Source organism: Chiloscyllium punctatum, chromosome 45, assembly GCF_047496795.1.
Source record: "Chiloscyllium punctatum isolate Juve2018m chromosome 45, sChiPun1.3, whole genome shotgun sequence".
Lineage (NCBI taxonomy): Eukaryota > Metazoa > Chordata > Chondrichthyes > Orectolobiformes > Hemiscylliidae > Chiloscyllium > Chiloscyllium punctatum.
Window position 1 is genome coordinate 8,085,386 of NC_092783.1, and position 22,185 is coordinate 8,107,570.

The 22,185-nt window shown below is 37.9% G+C and overlaps 1 protein-coding gene across 7 annotated transcripts in view; it reads left to right on the forward strand.

Moving 5' to 3' along the window:
* The window catches only part of LOC140467146 (neuron navigator 1-like), a 641,282-nt gene that overhangs the window by 310,409 nt on the left and 308,688 nt on the right, over window positions 1–22,185 (forward strand). For all 7 annotated transcript variants that reach the window (XM_072563228.1, XM_072563227.1, XM_072563230.1 and 4 more), the window contains one exon: window positions 9,804–10,190. In XM_072563228.1, the coding sequence (XP_072419329.1) occupies window positions 9,804–10,190 (387 nt within the window). The remainder of the gene's footprint in view (window positions 1–9,803; window positions 10,191–22,185) is intronic.

A 22,185-nucleotide genomic window follows, 5' to 3' on the forward strand; every position in this document is an offset into this window, starting at 1 on the left:
CCATCCCAAGTATATCCTGTCAGATTGTTCAGGCAGAGATGGTAATGCAGTTGTTTGCACTTGGGAAGGTGTTGCCTAAGGAATCCTCAACATTGAATCCAAACCTCATGATGTCTCATGGCATTGGGTCAAACATGGACAAGGAAATTCTTTACTAAGTATGAGACAAATTCCTGTCTTCACAGTGAGGATACTCTTAATTGTGTTTGGTGTTGCCTCCGTGCAAAATGAAATAGATTTCAAACAGATCTAGCAACTGAAGGCTGGGAAGTCGTGAGCAGCAGCAGCAGAATATTATTCAACTACATTCTATAACATCATGGCCTGTCCTATCCTCTGCTCTATTGTCACCATCAAACTAAGGGATCAAGCTGGTTCAATCAAGAATGAAGGAGGGGACATGCAAGGAGCAACTCCAAATGTATCTAAAAATGAGGTGTCCACCTAGTGAAGCTGCAACATGATGCTATTTGCATATTAAACAATGGAAGCAGCATTCAATATGCAGGATAAGGCCATCCCACTGTCAGCAGATTAGCTCAAAGTTCTGCAGTCCTGTCACATCCAGTGGTAAATAGTAGTAGGCAATTACATAACTGGCTGGAGGAGAAAGATCCACAAATATTCCCATCCTCTTTAATGCAGAAGCCAAACACACCAGAAGACAAAGCTGAAGGGTTTCAATCTATCTCCCATCTTAAAGTGTCAATTGGCTGATCAATCTCAATTTCCTTCTCAGGTCCCCTGCATCACAGAGGCCAATCTTCAACCACTGTGTTTCACTCCATATGATATCAAGAAGCAGCTGAAAGCATCAGATACTGCAAAAGCTATAGTAGTCTGATAATGTTCTGATTGTAATACAGATGATTTATGCTCTAAAACTAGCTAAATACCTGGCCAAGCTGTTCTAGCGCAGTCGATTTAGCCAAGTGTGGTATCAGGGAGCCTTAGAAAAACTAGAGTTAGTGATGTGACTGAGGAGTGTTGACAACCATGACATGCATCCCAGCTTTCTGTCCCCACTAAACAGCAAGGCAAGACAGAAGTAATGTCAGCCTGGTATCTCTGGCTTGTGGGCATAGTGCAAAAAGGCAAGGCAAGGATTCTGTGAGCATTTGGGTAAACTCAAGCTAAGTGAGTGCTAAGAGATCAAGTGAGCAGCCTGAGATGGAGTCTGGTCCAATTTGTGAGCTGGGTGCCTGTCCCTGTGCATAGTGTCCTTGTAGCAGCATTACAATGCTAGTTACCTTGCACCCAAGATGCACCTTTAAAATGTAGCAATGTCCTGTAAGTGGATTTGCAGAGTGTCTTGAGAAGATGGCAAGTGTTGGACACCAGGTGGGGGCTGAGTGTGGCAGGTCACCTTGAGTGTATCCTGAGATGTTGCTAAGTATCCAAGATGGTGGTTCAGGGGAGCGAGCAGTGAGTTGACATCACCATGTACTTGCTCTGACTTTCAGAAATTGTCAACACTGAAATTCCTCACAGCAGGTGAAAGGATAGGAAGCTCCATATTACGATGGTGAGATTTGCAGTTAATAAGATTGAGAACAAGCAATAATCCTTGTAATTGCACCCTTGCAACAATCTTCTCTTGACACCTGGAACTCAGTTTGAAAATGCTCCTTGTTCTTGACATTCAGAAAGACCACTCCTAAATGTTCATGTGATTGTCCTACATTTCTCACCATAGCCCACATCATACTGGGTCCAATAAAGTTCTATCCCCTTGACACTTTCAGCTGCTGGATCTTAGAAGTGTGGAACTATCATTGTAAATGGCAGTTGATACTAGATTGATTGTCTATCTTAAATGTGAGATTGACAGATTTTAGTTAGTCAAAGGTTTTAAGGTCACAATAAAGAAGAACAGGATTGGACTATTTAATCCTTCAAGCTTACTCTGTCATTCAGTAGGATCGCAGCTGATCCGACATTCCTCGCAACCATTTTCTGGTGCTTTCCCCTTGATTCCTGATCAAGAATCTATCTATCTCTGTCTTGAATATATACGAGGATTCTGCTTCCATTCTCTGTCTAGCAAGGAGTTTCAATGATTGTCAACCTACTGAGAGAATAAATTCTTCCTCATCTCAGTCTTAAAATGGCACCCTTTTGTTACCAGTCTGTTAAGGATGTGGGGGCTTAGGCAGGTGTATGGAGTTAAGTCTCAGTCCAGCTGTTCTCCCCTTGAATAGCGTAATAAGTTCTTGGGGTTAAAGTTGTCATTATAACTCTCAGTCTTCAATCTCTAATTACAAAGCTTAGGTATTATTCTAATGATCTGTAATGCTAAATTTCTATTCAAACTTATGGGTTTTTAAAATCTCAAATCTTAAACACCATTGGTAACAGTTTCACTTCATTTTCCATAGTTTTTTCTTCCTTAAAATAAACTTCTTTAATCATGCATCATTGGCAAGTTCGGGAAAAAAATTGTCTTCGAGAACTGTAAAGTTTTATTTCATTCTTTCATTCAATGTTGTATTGAAGTGAGCATTAAAATTAATGTGAAAGGTATTTCAATATGACGGGCTGTATTTTTGGAACTACATTGCAAGTTATATAAAGAAATCATAATGTACTTGGTAGTGTCACAAGGGGTGAACTCAGATTTCTCCAGTTTCCTCATTTCCCCTCCCCCCACCTTGTCTCAGTCCCATCCCTCGAACTCAGCACCACCTTCCTAACCTGCAATCTTCTTCCTGACCTCTCCGCGCCCGCCCCCACTCCGGCCTATAACCCTCACCTTGACCTCCTTCCACCTATAACATTTCCAACCCTCCTCCCCCAAGTCCCTCCTCCCTACCTTTTATCTTAACCTGCTGGACACACTTTCCTCATTCCTGAAGAAGGGCTCATGCCCGAAACGTCGATTCTCCTGTTCCTTGGATGCTGCCTGACCTGCTGCGCTTTTCCAGCAACACATTTTCAGCTCTGATCTCCAGCATCTACAGTCCTCACTTTCTCCTTGGTAGTGTCATCCTGATTTTCCAGTTTATTTCTCCCACTTCCCTTCCTCACTGTTTCTTACCAGATTTTTATCTTTCTAACACTTGCCCACCTCCCACTGTCAGGTCAGAAGTTTACCTTTGAAGTAATTCACTTGCTTTGCTTTATGGCTCAGCAGGGCTTTTGGTGTAAGTGTGACTTTTCAAGAGAGTGTTTACTGGTTCTAAGCCATCTCCAAAAGCTATTTTCTTTTTATGTAGCTAAGAACTACAAATTTCTGACAAAATGAATGCAGTCAAGCCTGCTGACAGACAAATAGATTCAGTAATCCCTTAAGGGAAATAAGAAAACCATCTGTCCCTTTTAAAGCGTTTAAAATAATACTTGAAGAATAAAAAATGTGCATTTTTAATTTTATTTTATACTGTACATCCACAGTCAAAGTTTTATCATCCCCAATATTTGTGTTTATGTATTTGCAATGCTTACAGTACATCAATTACTATATAAAGTAACTGGATAACACAGACAATTTCATATACTCATTTAGTGATGACCGAGTCTTTAGCAGTTGCACTAAGATATCATTATTATCAAAATTTGAGATTACAGTAGTTTTATGAGGACAGAAGAAAATTGTGCTCTGATGATATTGGCTTCCTATGGAAAATTTTCACTTGGATGCATTGACTCAAAATCATTCCAAAAAGTTTTAAGAAACCTTCAAGACATTCAACTATTTAGTTTATGAATCTTGGAATTCTTTTTGGTATTTAGATCATATATTGGGCATCAAATCTATTTTTCTACATATGCATTTAGTCTTTCTCAAAAGAAGCATTCAAGGAGAAAAAATAATGCATTAATATAGAGAAATATCAGTGACCAACTTGATAAGTATATTAGCTAAGTGTTATGATCTTATCTGATGCCGTTATTGGACAAGTCAGATCATGGACTGAAATCTGGCTTGATAGACTATTTTTTATTTAATATTGAAAGACAAACAGAAGGTACTATAGATGCAGTTTTACTAATTAAATAGAAGTATGTTATGCAAAATATAGAACAATTATGTCCATGAAACATAATTGGAAAGATTTCAAAACACACAGTAAATAGAATATTCCATCTATCCCAACACCAAACCTTTACAATATTCAAACAGAACAGAGATTTCCCCTCTCTGTTACCTCGATATGTTTGACATGACTTGTGTTTTTGATCCATGGTCCTGACAATCTGATATTCTATTCCCTGAATATTCACACAGGTGAGTTTAAACTTTCTTCAAGGTTTCCTTTCAGGGTTCTAATTAAACACATCTGGACTAGAATGTTCAAACTAACGCCCTTACATGAAGGTAACCTATTTCTGACTTTTCTGAATTAACTCCTTGCTTCAGGAGAACTGTTTCATACATTTAAATTCAATGGGGACATTTGAAAATTGAAAACAAAAGGTTTCCAAGCTATGGATATATCCCTTAAGTAATTCAAAAAGGAAAATCAATTCCTGATCTTCTATCTTAGAGTAACCTAGTGTTAAGGAAAATATTCCCATGAGCACTCTAGGAACTTTCTTTCTCATAGTGGTTTCTAAAAATAAATTAGCTCCAGAAATATTGACAAGTTACTCACTTAACCCTCTCATACACACAGAACAAAACCTCCATGCCACTGGTTCAAAATCCAAACTTTAAAATAAGCAATATTAAAATATATACAATCACACATCTTACATTGCACCTCCTCCCAATGAAGAATGAAAATATATCTTTAAGATGCAGCTCCATTACCTATCTATTTTAACTCCATTTCAATATTATATTAAGAAAGGTAACATATTAACATTAAACATGCAGAAGATTACACAGGAACAATATTTTAGTTCAGAGCACAGTGTCCTTTGTGAACTTCATCTGTGTCCTCAATAAAGCATGCAGTGTGACACTGTATTTTCTAGGCAGTTTTTTTGTAATTAACCAGTTCAACTATGTTATTACACACTTCTGGAGCAAGTGGGACCTGAACCCGGGTCTCCTGGCTCAGAGGTAGAGACACTACCACTGTGCCACAAGACACTAATTTTCAAATTATATGTTGGTGAATTAAGCTCCAGCAAACCATTCATAAGACTTTAAAACAAAATCTTTTCCAAATAATCAAAGGATTGTACTCCATATAAATAATAATTTCTTCTACATTTGTGGTAATATATTTTCCAAAATGATGTAGAGCCAATGCAAAATGTCTCTTTCAATTGCTGAATATATTTTGCTGATCTGTGGTCAGTTTCTTTGAAAATTAATTGACAGGCCGCACATTTTGTCCTCTTGTAGTAAGACAGCCCTCACACTTACATTGTGAGCAAAGACAGCAAGTTTGAATGGCTTCTCATAATTCGGCGCAGTCAAAACTAATGTAATTGTCAGCACAGCCTTCAACATTTCAAAGGCCCTAAGACATTCTTGAGTCCATTTGATTTTTTTTTGGAAATTTTCAACAAATTTGTTAAAGGTTCAAAGAGAAACATGTGATACAATCCTCTCATTCAAATGTATTATAAATTCTCACATTTTATTATGGTATGGGAAAATACAAAATAGCCTTTTGTTTGACTTGTCCAGGTGCTACTTGCCATTTTCCCAGAGTGTGGCCCAATTAAATCTCTTTTGCTTTGGCTAAATTAATTGGATTTATAGCCAAATTGGCTTTTGGAACCAATCAAACGTTTCAGTCAAGTGGTGTAAATACTCTTCCCAACTTTGGTCCAAAATCACCAAACCTCCAATGTAAGCAACAGAGTTATATAGTCCTTCAATGACTGTATTGGCTATTCATTGGAACGTCGCCAATGCATTTTTCATTCCAAACAATATTACATTCCATTGATAAATTCCATCTGGTGTTATAAAAGGCAGTATTTCTGTGGCACTATCTGTCAACTGAACTTGCCTTTAGTAAGGTAATATTTGTGACAATTCATGTGGTTCCAATTTATTCAATACAGTCCTCCAATTTCAGCTTTTGTTGTCAAGCCAATTTTGCAATGATCAGTCCAAAATATTTCTGACCCATCTGGTTGCAGCATCATCACAATAAGTGAGCTTCAGCTTCTATGGCTCACTTCCATAATGTTATTGTCCATCACAAATTTAATCCCTTCAATCACTTGAGTTTATGTGTCTGGATGTAATCTGTAAGAGTGCTACAGCCAATGTATCTTTTATTCACCCGTGGCATATGGGCATCACTGACTGGGCTAGCATTTATTGCCCAGTTCTAGTTACCCTTGTGGAGATGGAAATGAGTTACTTTCTTGAACCACTGCAGTCAATGTGTTTTAGGTAGACTTTACAATGACATGAGAGAGGTAATGTAAGTATTTTGGCCCGATGACAATGAAACAACAGCAATATATTTCCAAGTCTAGATGTTGAGTGGCTTGGAGAGAAACATGCAGGTGGTTGTGCTTTTTAATGTATCTGCTACTCTTGTCCTTCTAGGTGGAAGTGGTTGTGGGTTTGGAAGGTGCTGTCTGGTCAATTTGGTGAATTTTTGCCGTGCATCTTGTCAACAGCAGCAGTAGTGTATATTGAGCATCAGTGGTGAAGAGGGTGCATATTTGTAAATATGGTGCCTTTGTCCGAGATGGTGTCAAATGTCTTGAATGTTTTTGGAGCTGTACTCACTCAGACAAGTGGGGAGTGTTGAATTGCACTACTGATTTGTTCCTTGCAGATGGACAGACCGTGATGAGTCAGGAGGTGAGTTACTCACTGAAAGATTCCTTCACTGTAATTACCACCTGACCTGCAATTGTAGCAACTATTTGTATGGCAAGTCCAGTTCAGTATCTACTCAATGGCAACCGGCAACCGCCCTCCCCCCCCCACTTCTCTCTCCCCCACCCCCCCACCTCCAAAAAGGAGATTCGTTGATGGCAATATCACTGAATATCAAGAGTCAATGTCTGTCTCTTATTGGAAGTTGTCATTGCCTGGCATTTATGTGGCTCCAGTGTAACGTGCTCCTTCTTCGCCCAAGCCTGGAAATCGTCCAGATCTTATTGCATTTAAGCATGGACTGCTTCAGTATCTGAGGAGTTGTAAATGGTGTTGAACATTGTGCAATCAGCAGTGAACGTCCCCGCTTCTGGTGCTGAGATGACTGACCTCCAAAAACCATAACCAGCAGAACATTTTCCTCCTGAAGCTTGTTGACTCCAGTTTTTCGAGGGCTTCTTGCTGCCACAGTCAAACAAATGGGACTTTGATGTCAAGGGCAGACACTCTTTCTTTGTCGTTGAAATTTAGCTCTTTAGACTATGTTTGAACTAAGGCTGTGATCAGGTCAGGAGTTCAGATGCCCTGGTGGAACCCAAACTGTACGTCACTGAGCTGCCTGTTACTGAACAGATGTTGTTTGTTAGCATTGTTGATGACACCCTCCATCACTTTGCTGATGATCAAGAGTAGACTGATGGGGCAGTAATTGACCGAATTAAATTTGTCTTGTTTTTTGCGTGCAGGCCATAACTGGACACTTTACACATGTTCTAGATGTCAGTGTTGTAACTGAACTGGAACAGCTTGGCTAGGGATTCTGGAGCATGAGTCTTTCGGACCATTTCTGGAATGTTGTCAGGGTCCATAGCCTTTACAGAATCTAGTGCCTCCAACTGTTTCACATGGAGTGAATCGAATTGGCTGAATTCTGGCATCTGTGATACTGGAGAGCACTGGAGGAGGTCAAGATGGATCATCCACCCGGCACTTTTGGCTGAAGATTGTTGCAAATGTTTTAACCCTATATTTTGCATTGATATGCTGCCACCCTACCCCCTCATTAAGGATCGTGATATTTTTGAAGTCTGCTACTCCAACGAGTTGTTTAATTGTGCACCACCATTCATGGCAGAATGTAGCAGAACTGCAGAGCTTAAATCTGGTCCGTTGGTTGTGGGCTCACTCAACTGTATCAATCACTTGCTGTTAATGGAGTTTAGCACGCCAATAACCCTGTTTGGTAGCTTCAGCAGGTTGACATTTCATTTTAAGGTATGTCTAATGCTGCTCTGTGTCCCCTCCTACCCTCCCCATTGAATCAGGGTTGATCCCCTGGCTTCATGGTAACAGTAGAGTGGGGGATATGCCAAGCTATAGGATATTATTGTAGTAGTATTCTGCTGCTGTTGATGAGCCACAGCCCTGTCTTGAGTTGCTAGATCTGTTCGAAGTCTGTTCCATTTAGCAAGGTGGTAGTACCACACAGCATGTCACAATGTATTATCAACAAGAAGGTGGGAAATTTTCTGTAAGGTATGATTCCATGAGTGTGACCAAGTTGCTTGATAAGTCTGAGAGATAGCTGTCCCAAATTTGGCACTAGCCCCCCATTGTTTGGAAAGAGGGCTTTGCAGCTGTAACAGGGTTGTTCTGCCACTGTCGTTGCTGTTGCATACATCAATGCAGGGTTGTCCATCTAGTTTTGTTTCGTTCGTGAGACTTTTGACTTTTTCACAATTGAGTAGTTTACTTGCCAAACCATTTCAGATGGCAGTTAAGAATCAACCATATTGCTGTCAGTCTGGAGTCAGGTGAAGGCCAGGTAAGGATGGCAGTTTCCTTCCTAAAAAGACATGAGTGATCCAGATGGGTTTTATTCTGTGAGAGTGGATTTAGTAGAGCCAGTGCTGATGTCATCACTTTACCTGTACTTGAGGGCCGCATGATGATCTTCCCTAGTTTTCATGACCTTTAGTAGACCATTTGTAGCTCAATTGGATTGTTTGTTCCAACTTACACAATTCAGTCTTGGGTTTTGAATGATTATTTTGTTAAGTTGCATTGCTCTTGTGCCTGATTCCAGATAGCCAACAAATGGTTAACAGAAGCTTAGAAACACAGAATCATTGAAACACAGAAAGAGACCTACATATGATTTTTAAAACATAATGCCACTCAAATTCAATGATCTGATTAAGTTGTACAGAAAACATTCTTTAATTTTGTATATTCTATAGTGAGTGCACAAAGTTTTATAGTTTTGTTTTCTTCCTACTGTTTCCACTTTCATTGTCAATTTAATTTTATCACAAAGTACTGAGTTGAGGGAGTAGATGTGAGAAATTTAATAATATGAGAGCGGATAGCTGGATTATCAATGATTGTGTAAATAACATGACTGAAGCTAAAATCAGTTTGCCATGAAATAGCACATCATCTTTATTTACAGGGTTTCCGTGTAGGCCCTGGAAAGCTTGAATATATGAGCTATGCAATTTAAGTATTGTTAATTATTTCCTATCCTATCAATATCAACATGCATGACAAATTTGCCGAATTATTTGTTTAAATTAACTGCTCTACGTATACATGAGACAGATTAAAACTTATTTAATATTTACAGCAATGTGTTTTTGTCACCTTCCTTTTTTTAATATTCTGAAAGACAGGGAAAAAGGCCATAGTTCTTTTTAGGAAATTTAAAGCTCAGCATTGATCCTTACTTACCAAATAGAAACAAAGGAGAAATAATTTTTATATAGAAATCATTTTGTATCAACACAACATCTTTGTGTGCTGTATAGGGAAGGAATCGCATTGCATCGTAGATACTAATTTTGTAGAAGGTAGACTTGCACAATTGGATCATCCTTTGACTCAGCATATATGATCTTTGCTATTTTGTTATATCTCATGGTTCAGACTAATAAAACGTATAATATTGCAGGCAGAGCTGTAAGCATTCTAACTATTTTGTCATTTGCAACAGCCTATCGATGTTTATATTTCTTCCTTTAAAATGTACTCACATTCAATTTGTGTCTTTTTTGTATTGCAGTGCTTTAGATTCAACCTTTGATAGTGACATTAGTGCTGAAATGAATGCCAGAAGCCGTGGCACAAGTTCATCTAATCGATCTTCACCATTATCCTGGCGGTACGGCCAAGCAAGTCCACGTCTTCAGGCAGGGGATGCACCTTCTGTAGGCAGTGGATGCCAACCTGGAGGAAATTCTGGCTGGTTTGTTCGGGGAGACTCCTCTCATTACTCACATACCATGCCCATGCGGAGTTCCAGTAAATCATGTAATATTTCTCACTTGGACTTGGAGTCTCTGGATACTGATGATGTAGACCTGAAGTCCATCAGTGCTGACATGTCTGGCTATATGAGTGACAGCGATTTGATGGGGAAGACAATGAATGATGATGACATTACAACTGGGTAAGTTAATTAAAACTGAATTCTTGCAACTTAACAAAGGAATCAGACTCAAATCAGCTTTTGAAATTGTTTTACTAGATGCTAAAATAATGAATACTGTGTTATATGAAAGTGAATTAATTATTTCAGTTTTAGTTTCTGTGGCTGTGTTTAAGTTGTTTTGTGTTTGGGACAGATTGATTCTTTGCATTACCAGTGAGATCAGATTGATTGCAGAGTTGAGAATATTCTAGTTCCTAATACAGGTTGTTCTGATATAACACTTATTTCAGCAACACAAGTCAGCTTGATGAATTGTGGACGTTGTTTGGATAATGTGAATTTTCTACTAGATGAGTATAGTGATCTTCTACAGCAGGATTTTCTCTAACGATTTTTCATAGCGCAATTTTCTATAGCGCGAGGTTGCAGAGGATGATCTTTGTCTTAGTAGTAATTAATATAAAGTAAGACTGAATTTAATGGAAATGTAAAGACAATTGGTTGTGCTGCAGTCAATGTAACATGTTCCACCACAGGCTATTCCTATCTAAAATAGAGCCACCAACCTACCAAAAGTTACCTGAACTGGTATATAGGGTTGAAACTCATAGAGTGGTAGTCATACAGATGTACAGCATGGAAACAGACCCTTCGGTCCAACTTGTCCATGCCGACCAGATATCCCAACCTAATCTAGTCCCACCTGCCAGTACCCAGCCCATATCCCTCCAAACTCTTCCGATTCATATACCCATCCAGATGCCTTTTAAATGTTGCAATTATACTAGCCTCCACCACTTCCTCAGTATTAGCACATAACCATTTATTATTGTTGTCCGAATTTAACACTTCCCCAGATATGAATTGCATGCCTATTGTACCTACTTCTTCTCATATTTTCTATAACGTTCCTTGTTTTTCATTTTATCTATGCCCCAAACTTACTTGTTGTTTCCAAAGGCAGGACTTCTCCTGCCCCTTGACAATCCAGTCAAATTCTCATCATTCTTGACCCTGTGTTCTACTTGCAGCCTATTTATTTCCTGATGATATTGCCTGAAGCTTCAATGTCTACATCAGTCAACATCACAGTTGCGTTTTTACCTATGTCAGAAGAAGTAGATTTTTCATCTCCAAAGTTATCAAGAATATTTTTTGAAAGTAGTAAAACATAGAGACAATAAAAGGGAATCATTTTAGACATGTTTTGTAATTTAAAATTCAAATAAAAACTGTAATAACTTAGACCGATGTTGCTATAGTCCAGACCAAACAAACTCAAAATATAATCAGAAGATAATCTGGACCCTAATTTTTGCTTATTTTAAAGTAAGTGTAAGGCATTGCACTCCAGGTGCAATTCGATTAGTCAAACTGCTCAACTTTCAGCAAAACACACATTAGTTTTACACTACAGTTAAAATACAGACAAAATAAAAATAAAAGAATTGGCTTAACTGTAATTATCAAAATGCTTAACAATAATATATATTAACTGTGACTAATTAACGGTTCCAGTATAGTAACATCCCATAAACACACCCCTAGCAAAGGGAAATTCAATAAAATAGATTGTCTCACGTGCAATTCTAGATGCAGAAAGAGAACCCCAGAGAGAGGAATAAGAGCATCCACATTCAGTTTAAGACCCCAGCAACTGCTGAAAGGTAAAACTAAAAATCCTGGTTCTATAGGATTTTGATTCCACCCATTCAGGCTGCTTCTATTGTTACAACTTAAAAAAAAAAGACTCAAAGCCTCACGAGCTGTTTACTTTATAGGCTTTAAGTAGACTGCCCACATCTTCTGTCTCAAACTTCATTAAGAAAAGGACAAAATACACCTCTTAAAGCCCAGTACCTTCACTATTTATTATAAACAATAATAGTATTTAAAGACAGCAAGAAATTATTTGTACAGTTGAAGGAGAAAATAATGTTACATGAATTTAATCTGACCATTTATATTAATATAAGTCTTAAGTAAATAACTACATTTAATTCACAGGAAACCATTTTCATTAAGATCACAAATGTTGTCTAATAAGTCCACAGCCACCTGATGAAGGAACGTCGCTCCGAAAGCTAGTGTGCTTCCAATTAAACCTATTGGACTATAACCTGGTGTTGTGTGATTTTTAACTTTGTACACCCCAGTCCAACACCATCATCTCCAAATCATTTGTCTAATAATGAATCCATTCAGTCTTTAATTTTGTAGTGACATTTGAAGTATCCTGTCAAAACAAAACATGACCCTGCAGGTCATTTCTTTCATATTTATTCAGACCAACTGCTTGGCCCAAATCCTTTCAATATTCAAGTTGCCATAAGCTTCTGAAAATAATTTGTGACAAAATGTGTGCCTTTATCTGAAGAAAGAAAAATGCTTCACAGTTCCTTAGCAGCACAACTCTCCAATGATCCATGCGGAAAAAGTTTAAAGTTACTACCTTGATCATGTTGCAGTATTGATGCTTAAGTTTTTATTCATCACCTTCATCCTGTGATGAAATAAAGTCGTATATATCTTCCTCTCCAATGCCAGATGTTCTCAAACTATGAAGGCAGGTAGGCAGTCTGTTGAAAGGCAGCTGCTGGCAGGTCTGTCTGAGTAGCACAAGTTGACTTAGCTTCATGTTGTTTTGTTCTCTTTCTCCTTCCCAGAGGGGCAGCCCTCTGCCTCATGTCTTTACAATCTCCAGATGGCTTAGGAGGTTACTATTTGGGGATGCTTGGCTAGGAGGGGAGTGCGGGATCTTGTTCTGCTGTTCTGTGATGTAAATCTGTGGTAATTTGCACCACAGGGCTGCCTTAAACAAAATTCAAAATTAACTTGAAAAAAAAAACATCCAGCAGCTCCAAGGAACATTACAAGCCCAGGAGAAAATCATCAGTGAAATTGTACCATTGAAATTTGAGGGATTTCAATGTTGGAAGCTTTCATGCCACTAATTTATGCTAGATTCAAACCTAAAATCATTATGTTAGCCCAAGTCGTGCTGACAGCATCTTAATACTGCTCGAAGTAAATTAACATTTCAGTCTTTTAGCAATTATTAGATAAGTCATGTATTATAAAGACAGATGATCAGTAAAATGACAACGCTGCCTGGTTAAATTTAAAAGATCTTGCCTGTAAGATTCACAACATTATATAATTAATGACTTTTCCAAGCTTGAGTAAGTATTAAATGCTTAGATTCTCAAATTCAATTTGCTATAAATAACAAACTAGTGGAGATTGGCAAGTTCTTTTCTGATGGAGTCTGAAATGGCATTTAAGTCTTTCCCTTTATTGTGTAGTTAACCTGTTTCGTGTTCACCTCCAAGTCAGAAATTTAACGGTGTGTTGAAAACAAAACTACATGAGTGAATTACAGCGTGGAATTTTCTAAATGCTTGGTTCAAAACTAAATGAAAATTCTTCACTTGTACATTTCACAAGAAGCACACCAGATGCATTTACTATTTTATGTAACGTCTCTACATTTAATTTAATACTATCTAAACAAAGTACTGTTTTAGTGTTCTCAAACATGGGAGAAATATTCAGAACTAGCTGTATAATGATACAGATTAGGATGCAAGTTATTCACAGTAGGGCTTAAATCTGTGAAAGAAATCTGAATGGTAGTTTAAAAATTTTGTTCAACATCATCTTGTCCTGTACCAAACTCTGATTTTTCAAAATTTACATTCAGCAGAGGTCTCCCAGGCCCAGAGACCCATCACCCAGCATATGGCCAGCCTAATAATGAGGGAACAGTATTGAGGTCAGATCAGTCAGGACATAATATTCAGATACATATACGCAGTGTACATTGCCATTATGACAAATATCTTGGGAAATCAAAAGATGCAAGATCAGTTACTGGAGTTGGGAGCTCTTTAAGTATAGTGTGTTTCGGTCACATGATCAGTTTTCAGTGTTGACAGAGATAGCAATTACTCAGATAGAAAAAAGCCCCGTGTGTGTTTTTGTGAACCTTGAACACTGATTAAATATTAGTGATAGGAAAAACCTAGTAATGCATTAGACTGGATTATTGCTACCATGGTAAATATCTTGAATCAGGACATTTCCTGACCCGACATCTCTGCTTCATTTAAAGAGCTACAAAACACCCAGATTTTACTTTATTAGGATGGGATAGAATCAGGCCCTTTCAACCTGAAAGAAAAGCCGAGGTGGCTAAGTGCATGGGCAGACTGGTAAAACTTTGACTTTCTGAGATCTTGTCCCTGATGGTTTATACAACGTTAGTCCTTCTAGCCCTCACCCCTCACACAACCTCATTTCTGACTCCCATCCACCTATGCCACCTTAATACCACCTCATGCCCCTACACCATCTCCAAGCCCACTCACCCAGTACTAACCATGGATAGACCTCAGGATCAATGTGGAAATGCAGAAAATTAGCTTCTAACAATCTCTCATTCTTACACTTGTGGCATTGAAGAAGCTCCCATTTGAAATCTCATACAAAGCTGTTAATTTTCAAGTTGTTAAACTCTTATTGACTCAAACTCATATATGTTTACAGCACAGAATGAAGCCATTTGGCCTGTTATTTCTGCACCACTCAACAAAGATCTGACTACATCAATCCCATTTTCTAGCTCTTGGTCCAGGCTGTAGGCTATGTCAATGCAAGTGAATATCTTAAATGTTATCTGAGCTTTTGACTCAGCCTCTGTTCCGTGCAGTGAGTTCTAGATTCCTTGAAAAGAAACTCTCCTCAACAGTATTATAAACATTCTACCTTTTCCATTAAACCCATGCTGCCTGATTATTGACCATTTCAGTAATAGAAAAAGTGCTGCCTATCCACCTTACCAATGCCGCTAATATTCTTACAGACCTCTAAAATGTCCCCTTTCAACCTTCGCTGCTCAAAGGAAGTCAAGCCCAGCCGATTCAATTTTTCTTCATAGCTCAGCTCTTACAACTGAGGCAATATTCTGTTAAATCTCCTCTGCAACTCTCTAGTGCAAATCTGTCTTTCCTATATTGTGGTGACCAGAACTACACATAATTCGAACCAGAGTTCCTGTGAAAGCTACTCCTTGAATAGTCTATCTGAACTGTCAACAAAATTGTGAACTTAACACCTCCACTAGATTTTTAAACAGCCAAGCATTTCTAATAACATAATAGTCCTTGAGAAAATATCAACAAAGACCACTATTAAAGCTGCATAACTCAATGCTATTTTGTTTAATGACTCCCACTTGACAACCTGTCAATTTTAGTAGTCCAATGGGGTTTTATTTGGCCTTCAATGGCATATGTCTTTCTTTTTTTCAATATTAAAGACTGGATGCTTTAAAAAACTTCTGACCGTGATAGTTAAACAGACCATATCTACCCTTCAGAATTGCTTATATCTATTTGATCAACCTATGATTCCATACTACTGTGGGGTCTGTTTGAACGGCACCAAGTTCAAGTGGCCCTGTTGAGTTTTGGTTTTGGCCTCTGTAAACCATGTTCTATTGCTATTTCCTTGCCAGCAAAAATGAATTTGTCGGAAATGGCGGCTGGACTGTCAATGTGGCTTCTGTCTGCCACTTTTAAAAGTTTGTGCAGTCTCAGAGATTCCACAAAACTCCAGACAGTGGTGTTCGCATCCATCTACTAAATTTGTAGTACGTGAAGAACAGTTGGGGACTGAGGAATGTGAAATAACTTCCAAGAAATATACATAACAGTGGAATGTTACTCAGTGAATGCAATCTGATTTATTGTTGTATTAGTTTGTAAGGATCACTTTATTCTACTTATTGTAATCATAGTACAAAGAAATGAGAAGTTAAAATAGGAGACATTTGTCCATGGTTTTATTATCAAATCTATTTGAATGGATATCTAAATCCTTAAGTTTCATAATGCCTTAAGGCTGGCTATTTAAATATCAAGATCCTTATGTATACCTGATCCTGACATGTATCCATAACATTTTGGAGATCAGAACTTTGCAATAATTTGCACTTTGGATGTGGTACGTTGCATATGTTGTGCAGTCCCACAATGCAATGTCATTGAAATATGCTTATCATTTCAGACACTTGGTCCATTGTAAATCTTACTTAGAATCTCAGATCTTGTTTAATGCTGTTGCTTTCTTTACATCAAGGGCTTTTGAAGGAGAAATGCTGGGCATCAGCAGGAAAAGAAAGGAATTACATAAAATGGAATTTAATGGAAAACAGTTAGATTTCAAATGTGGTTTATTTTAGAAATGACATTACATCTTTCTTCACAGATTCAAAGAAGAGGGGGAAGAAAGCTTTGAAAGCACTGACAAATGATGCTTTGTTCGAACCTTATTTCCTGAAATCAATAGGAAATGAAGTCCTGCAATTTTCACCATGCCAATGGCATCATTGCTATGCCACAGCAATTGTTTGGGAAGCAGAAGTCTTCAGTCAGTATGACTGAACGAGCTGATCTTGTATCATAGAGTACTGAAAGAAGTGGTTTGCAATTAAATAGTGACATTTACTATTTACCCACAAGAAAAATGTCCAGTGGTTTTACTCATAGATCTCTTTGATTTAGTCAGATGAAGGGTTGCTTGTGCCTGATATAAATTTAATGCTCACTAAATGTTTCAGCAAAATAAGTTGAGTGTGCATGTGATAGAAAATAATCACAGTCCTTATAGAAATCAGAATTAGTTACCGATTAAATAGATGTTATTATTCATTTTTAACAGTAAAAGCTGTTGTGGTACAGAATTGTGTCCTTACTTCTGAGCTAGAAAATCTAGTTTCAAATCTGACCTGCTCCAGAGGAATGCATCTATACAGCTGATTTTTCAAAAAAAAATCTACAATGTCCTAGTTTAGAGAAATATTAATTGTGAACACAATAGTTTATGCAGAGTGATAATGCTGATCAGATTTGTTCTATTTACATGAGATCAGCATGTTTGAAAGAATATAAACAGAAAATGTGTGTGAGGAGAAAGAAACACATTTAACATTTTGGGTTTAGGATCCACGAGGGAGTGCAGAGGTCTGTGATTGGGTGGAAGACAGCAAAGATTAAATGACAAACGAGATGATGATGCAATCCAAAAAAGTAGTAATTGGATAAGCAAAGGAACAAAAATGGAACTGGACAAAATGAAGGTGGGGACTCTTGAAGTGATATTAGACTTTCAGTAGGAGGAGAAAGTGGGAATGGAGCAGATAAATAAAGTAACAAGAGACCGAGAGCTCAAAGGCACTGTTTTGTTGAACAGAGGTGAACTGCAGAACGATCATCTAATTTGTGGTTGGCCTCTGAAAAATCCAGGAGATTACAGTATGATCAGCAAATACAATACACTAAATGGAAAGAAGTGCTATTACACCATGTTATTACCTGGTAGGAGTGTCTGGGGCAAAGAGAGCCTGATGGGGTTTGGAGGTGTAAAGGGATTAGATGTCCAAAGTGAAAATTAAATGGTTAGAGCCTTGAAAAAGGAAGCTGTGACTGGGGGTAATGGTTCTTCTAATGATGTATGTGGGAAGAGACTAAAGAGAGGGAGATTCATGTAGTTGAGATAGAAAGAAATTAATACAATGCAGCAAGATTAAACTGAAATGATAGTTGTATCAGAATGGTTGTAATTGTAGATCTTAGAATGGAGGTAGAATTGGGCTTTGAAATCTGTTCTCTATAATCTCGGAGGGGATAAGGTCAATGGTAATCTTTAAAATGATGCCCAGATGTTCCTGGGGAATGAGAACTAATGGCATGACATTTATGATCTATACTTCTCTGCTCCTGTTGCTAAATCTAACTTCCAACTCTCGGAAATTCAGAAAAATTTAAGATACCTGACATTTTAGCAATTCTTAGTCAAGGAATTAGTTTTGTGTAGCATTTGCAATAATGATAGCAAAATCAATTTCACAGAGGTCAAGTCTTCAGTGCTGTTAACAATACATCATAGATCCATCAGATATGTCATCATCTGAATTGCTATTAATGTTTTTCATCCTAGCAGGACAATTAGCAGCAACTTGTTTTTTTTGTATAAAAGTGTCCTTCTGGGTCCTTGTTTTCAGGACTTTTAATTATTCCAGCTTGACTCAATTCTGTCAGAGCAGCTGTTGGTGCTAAAGAATCTCATGCACCAGCTACACACACACAATCCTCACTCAACTGTTTTCACATTTTGTCACATTAGGTGTGTGCTATACAAATCATTCTGCATCCATGGTTCCCATGGATTGTTATGGGAAGTTTAAAAACATATTTTCTCTGATATTTCACAGCTGGAAGGAGTTAGTTCAACTCATTAGCCTCCTCACTGGCATTGTGTTTGTTCATGGTTACGGTTTTCAGTGTGCCCTATTTACAGCTTGTATGGAAATTCTTATTGACTATTTTTGGTGGTACCAAACCTCATCCGATTGCCTCTACTTTTATTGCACTACACATGTAGTGATGATTAGGAATCTGTTAAATTTCAACACGTGAAAATCTATGTTCCTTAACATAACATCATATGGCACCATGTTAAACCCAAGTTATTCTATGTTCATTAGTTTTCTAGGTTGGAGTTCATAGATGGAACTCGAAATTATCATTGCTAGGGGACTATTCACTTTGTCTCTGTCTGACAGTAACATTTTAATATGCACAGCTTGGTAACAGTGATAGTTGGATTTTTTGTCCAGCATGTAGTCAGGTTCATAGAAAACTGAATGATAGGAACAGAGGAACAAAGAAAGCTAGTGTTGGTTATTTACAATAATGTGTGAATCAATGCATGGTCATTTGTTATAGAACCTGGCTCCTGACTCCACTTTTGAAAGTTCCATTTTATGTGCAGAGCTAATAGGAACCGTATGTATATTTTGAATGACATTTTCTATGCTGATTTTTTTGTACTGAAAACTCAAAAGTTGATGCGAATTATGTATTTCCTCTCAAAGTCAGGTCGCACTGTTCACATTATCTATGCATTGAAAAGGCCTACGCCAAATTATTTATTTCCTTGCTTTTCATGGGCCTATTTATTGAATTGCTGTGAACATTGGTTGCTAAGCAACTGCTTTTCCAATTCAGACAATTTAGTATTTGGGTCTTGACAGTTGACATGCCTTCCTGACAGTTGACTATGTTTTTTCTCCAGTCGAAGGCACTAGACTTCAACTGTGTGCCTGCATCTTTGTTGGCATCTGCTGAGGTGTTAAGTATTTTAGTAACTTGAATAATTTAGCTTGACACATATAGTAAATACATTTTTAAAAAAGATAGGAGAACTTTAATTGATAAAATAATGCAAGAAGAAGTCTATTGATGCATTTGGAACTTTGAATGTTCTTGTATCTTTATCAGTGTTGATAAACAGGATAATTGCAGGTTGAAGTTGATTGTAATCATGCCATTCCATCAGAAGCAGGCAGGTAATTAAAATCATGCATGGGACTCACTCAGTGACTCTCCTTCCATTGATCCCACATGCCACAGTTTAATGAGAAGCAAGAGTTTAACTTCAGCAAATCAAAGGGTCCTTCTTTAAAAATGCAGATCAAAACTGGCATTTTGACCAAACCATCTATTATAAGCCCAGTTCCGTGAAAGGAAGAAGAAATCTTCTGAGTCTTATTTTGGTTTCTTTTGTTGTGGATCGTGAAATAGCAGTGTCACTTCGCCAGGCTGACGGATAAAGCCTTGGCCTCTTCTGTTCCCCAACCCCTCCAGGCCCACTTGCAAGTCCTTCCATTATTGCAAACAGCATTTTTTTAATCAAATTAGCAAATTCCTGCAATGGCCTGAGCAACACTTATTCCATCAACCAGCACCAGTAAATAATAGAACCAAAAATACTATGGATGCATGAAATATGAAATTAAAAGAAAAATAGATATTGCTGCTGCTCTGCCCTGTAAAGTCGTGTCATTTTCATAACTATAAAATTGGACTGTGTTGAGGACAGAATTTTCTGAAAATGGCTTTCTGTTCTGATAATGAACATTTAAAGGTTTGATGGCTGTTGAGAGCAAAGTGACTTGCCATTCTGCACTGACTACCTCAAGACTTCAGAAAGTTTATAGTTGATTGACCAGTGGTTGGGTGTTCCTATGAACGGTCATACCTTGACAAATCACACCCTGTAAAACTCACACTTTCTATTGTTTTTGGACTTCACCCAATAGTGAACAGAAGAGAGCTGCAGAAACCAGTAGATGCGAATGATCCACCATCATTGCCCCTCTGTATAATAAAGACTTTGAACTTCAAATCATTCTGGTTGGACAATAGGAGTATTGACCATGTGACCCAAACTGGCTACAGGTAATAAACCTTTTTGCCCTCAGAAACAGGGGAAAACCATTCTCTCAGTGGCCTTCGTTGCAGAGACAAAAGTAGAAAAGGATGACAGCACAAATGTCTTTAAAACTAGACATTATCGAACCTCTGCAGCCATTTCTTTTTCAGTCCACCAGTTCTGAAACATCAACCTCTCGGTAATAAGATTACAAACAACTAAGTTTCTAATCTGTTGGAAAATCATCTATCTCAGGGAATCCTGCAGAACCCCTAACGTATGGCTACAGTTATTGACTCCTCCTAGACTATGCATCAGAAGTGAAGTATGTTCTGTGCTGGATTTGCAAGGCTTGTTTTTATTTTCTTATGTAAACCAATATGTGAATTGTGAACTATTTTTTGTTTGCAACATTCAACAGTGCACTTAATTTGTTTCTCAAGTCTCTGTGTGTTTGAGTATCTATGTATTTCTGAACCATTAAAACTTCAAGATGAATGCGTGAATAAATAATCATCTCTGTTTAAACTCACAAAAACTTGCTCTTAGTTATCAAATTTGCCAGAGTGGAATTTAGAAACAATGGCATCTTCCTTTACAAAGGATACACAAATTATTGAGAGCAAAATGGAATGGACTTGGGCTTCAGTTCTCTGTCATCTCTGGATAACTCAGCAGTACAGAGCAATGGAGTATTAAGAATAGAAAAAACACATTTTTTTTCTTCTTTAAAAAGGCATAAAAGTTGTTTGGATGGTCTTGGGTAAAACTTAACAAGTTACAAAGAAATTTAGCACGTGGGTACAGCAAGCAATCTTTTACGATTAGCTAGCTTACCCTCATATTTCATCTTCTCCTCCCTTATTGCTTTCTCATTTATCCTATGGGATAGGGACAGCACAGTGGCTCAGTGGTGAGCACTGCTACCTTACAGTGCCAGGGACCTGGGTTCAATTCCAGCCTTAGGTGACTATCTGTGTGGAGTTTGCACATTCTCCCTGTTTGTGTGTGAGTATCCTTCGGGTGCTCTGGTTTCCTTCCGTAGTCCAAAAATGTGCAGGTTAGGTGGATTAGCCATGCTAAGTTGCTCACAGTGTCCAGGGATGTGCAGGCTAGGTGAATTATCCATGGGAAATGCGGGGCTATGGGGACAGGGTGGGGGAATGCTCTTCACAGGTTTGGTGTGGCACTTTTGGGCTGAATGGTCTGCTTCCATACTGTACTGATTTTATGATCCTCTCCTAGTTTTTAAAGACTTCCCAATCCTCTGGCTTTTCACAAATCTCCACCACATTCCCTACTCCTGCACTGATTGTTTTTTAATGTTAACTGTGTGAATTCATTATCACCATTTGAACTCAATAAGTATTGATACATTTAATGTTTAATACAGGCAATAAACTATTCTTACAAAAGATCACTAACCCGAAAAATTAGTTCTATTTCTCTTTTCACAAAGTACTGCCTGGCCTGCTGTGTATCAAAAATGAATTAGTGATCACTTTGTCATTTATCTAATTTGCCCCATGGAGTCCATGCAGAATATCCCACAGCACAATACAAAGCCAGGCTAGATTGTTTTTCTGAGATCCTAGGAAATATTCACACATTCAACTAACATTGTGAGAGAGATTATTTATCTCACTGCTACTTGTGTATCTTGGCACAAGCTGTCTGCCAAATTGCCTGACTTTGCTTAGTTCCAGGTATTTTTGTATCCAAACACATTTTTGAT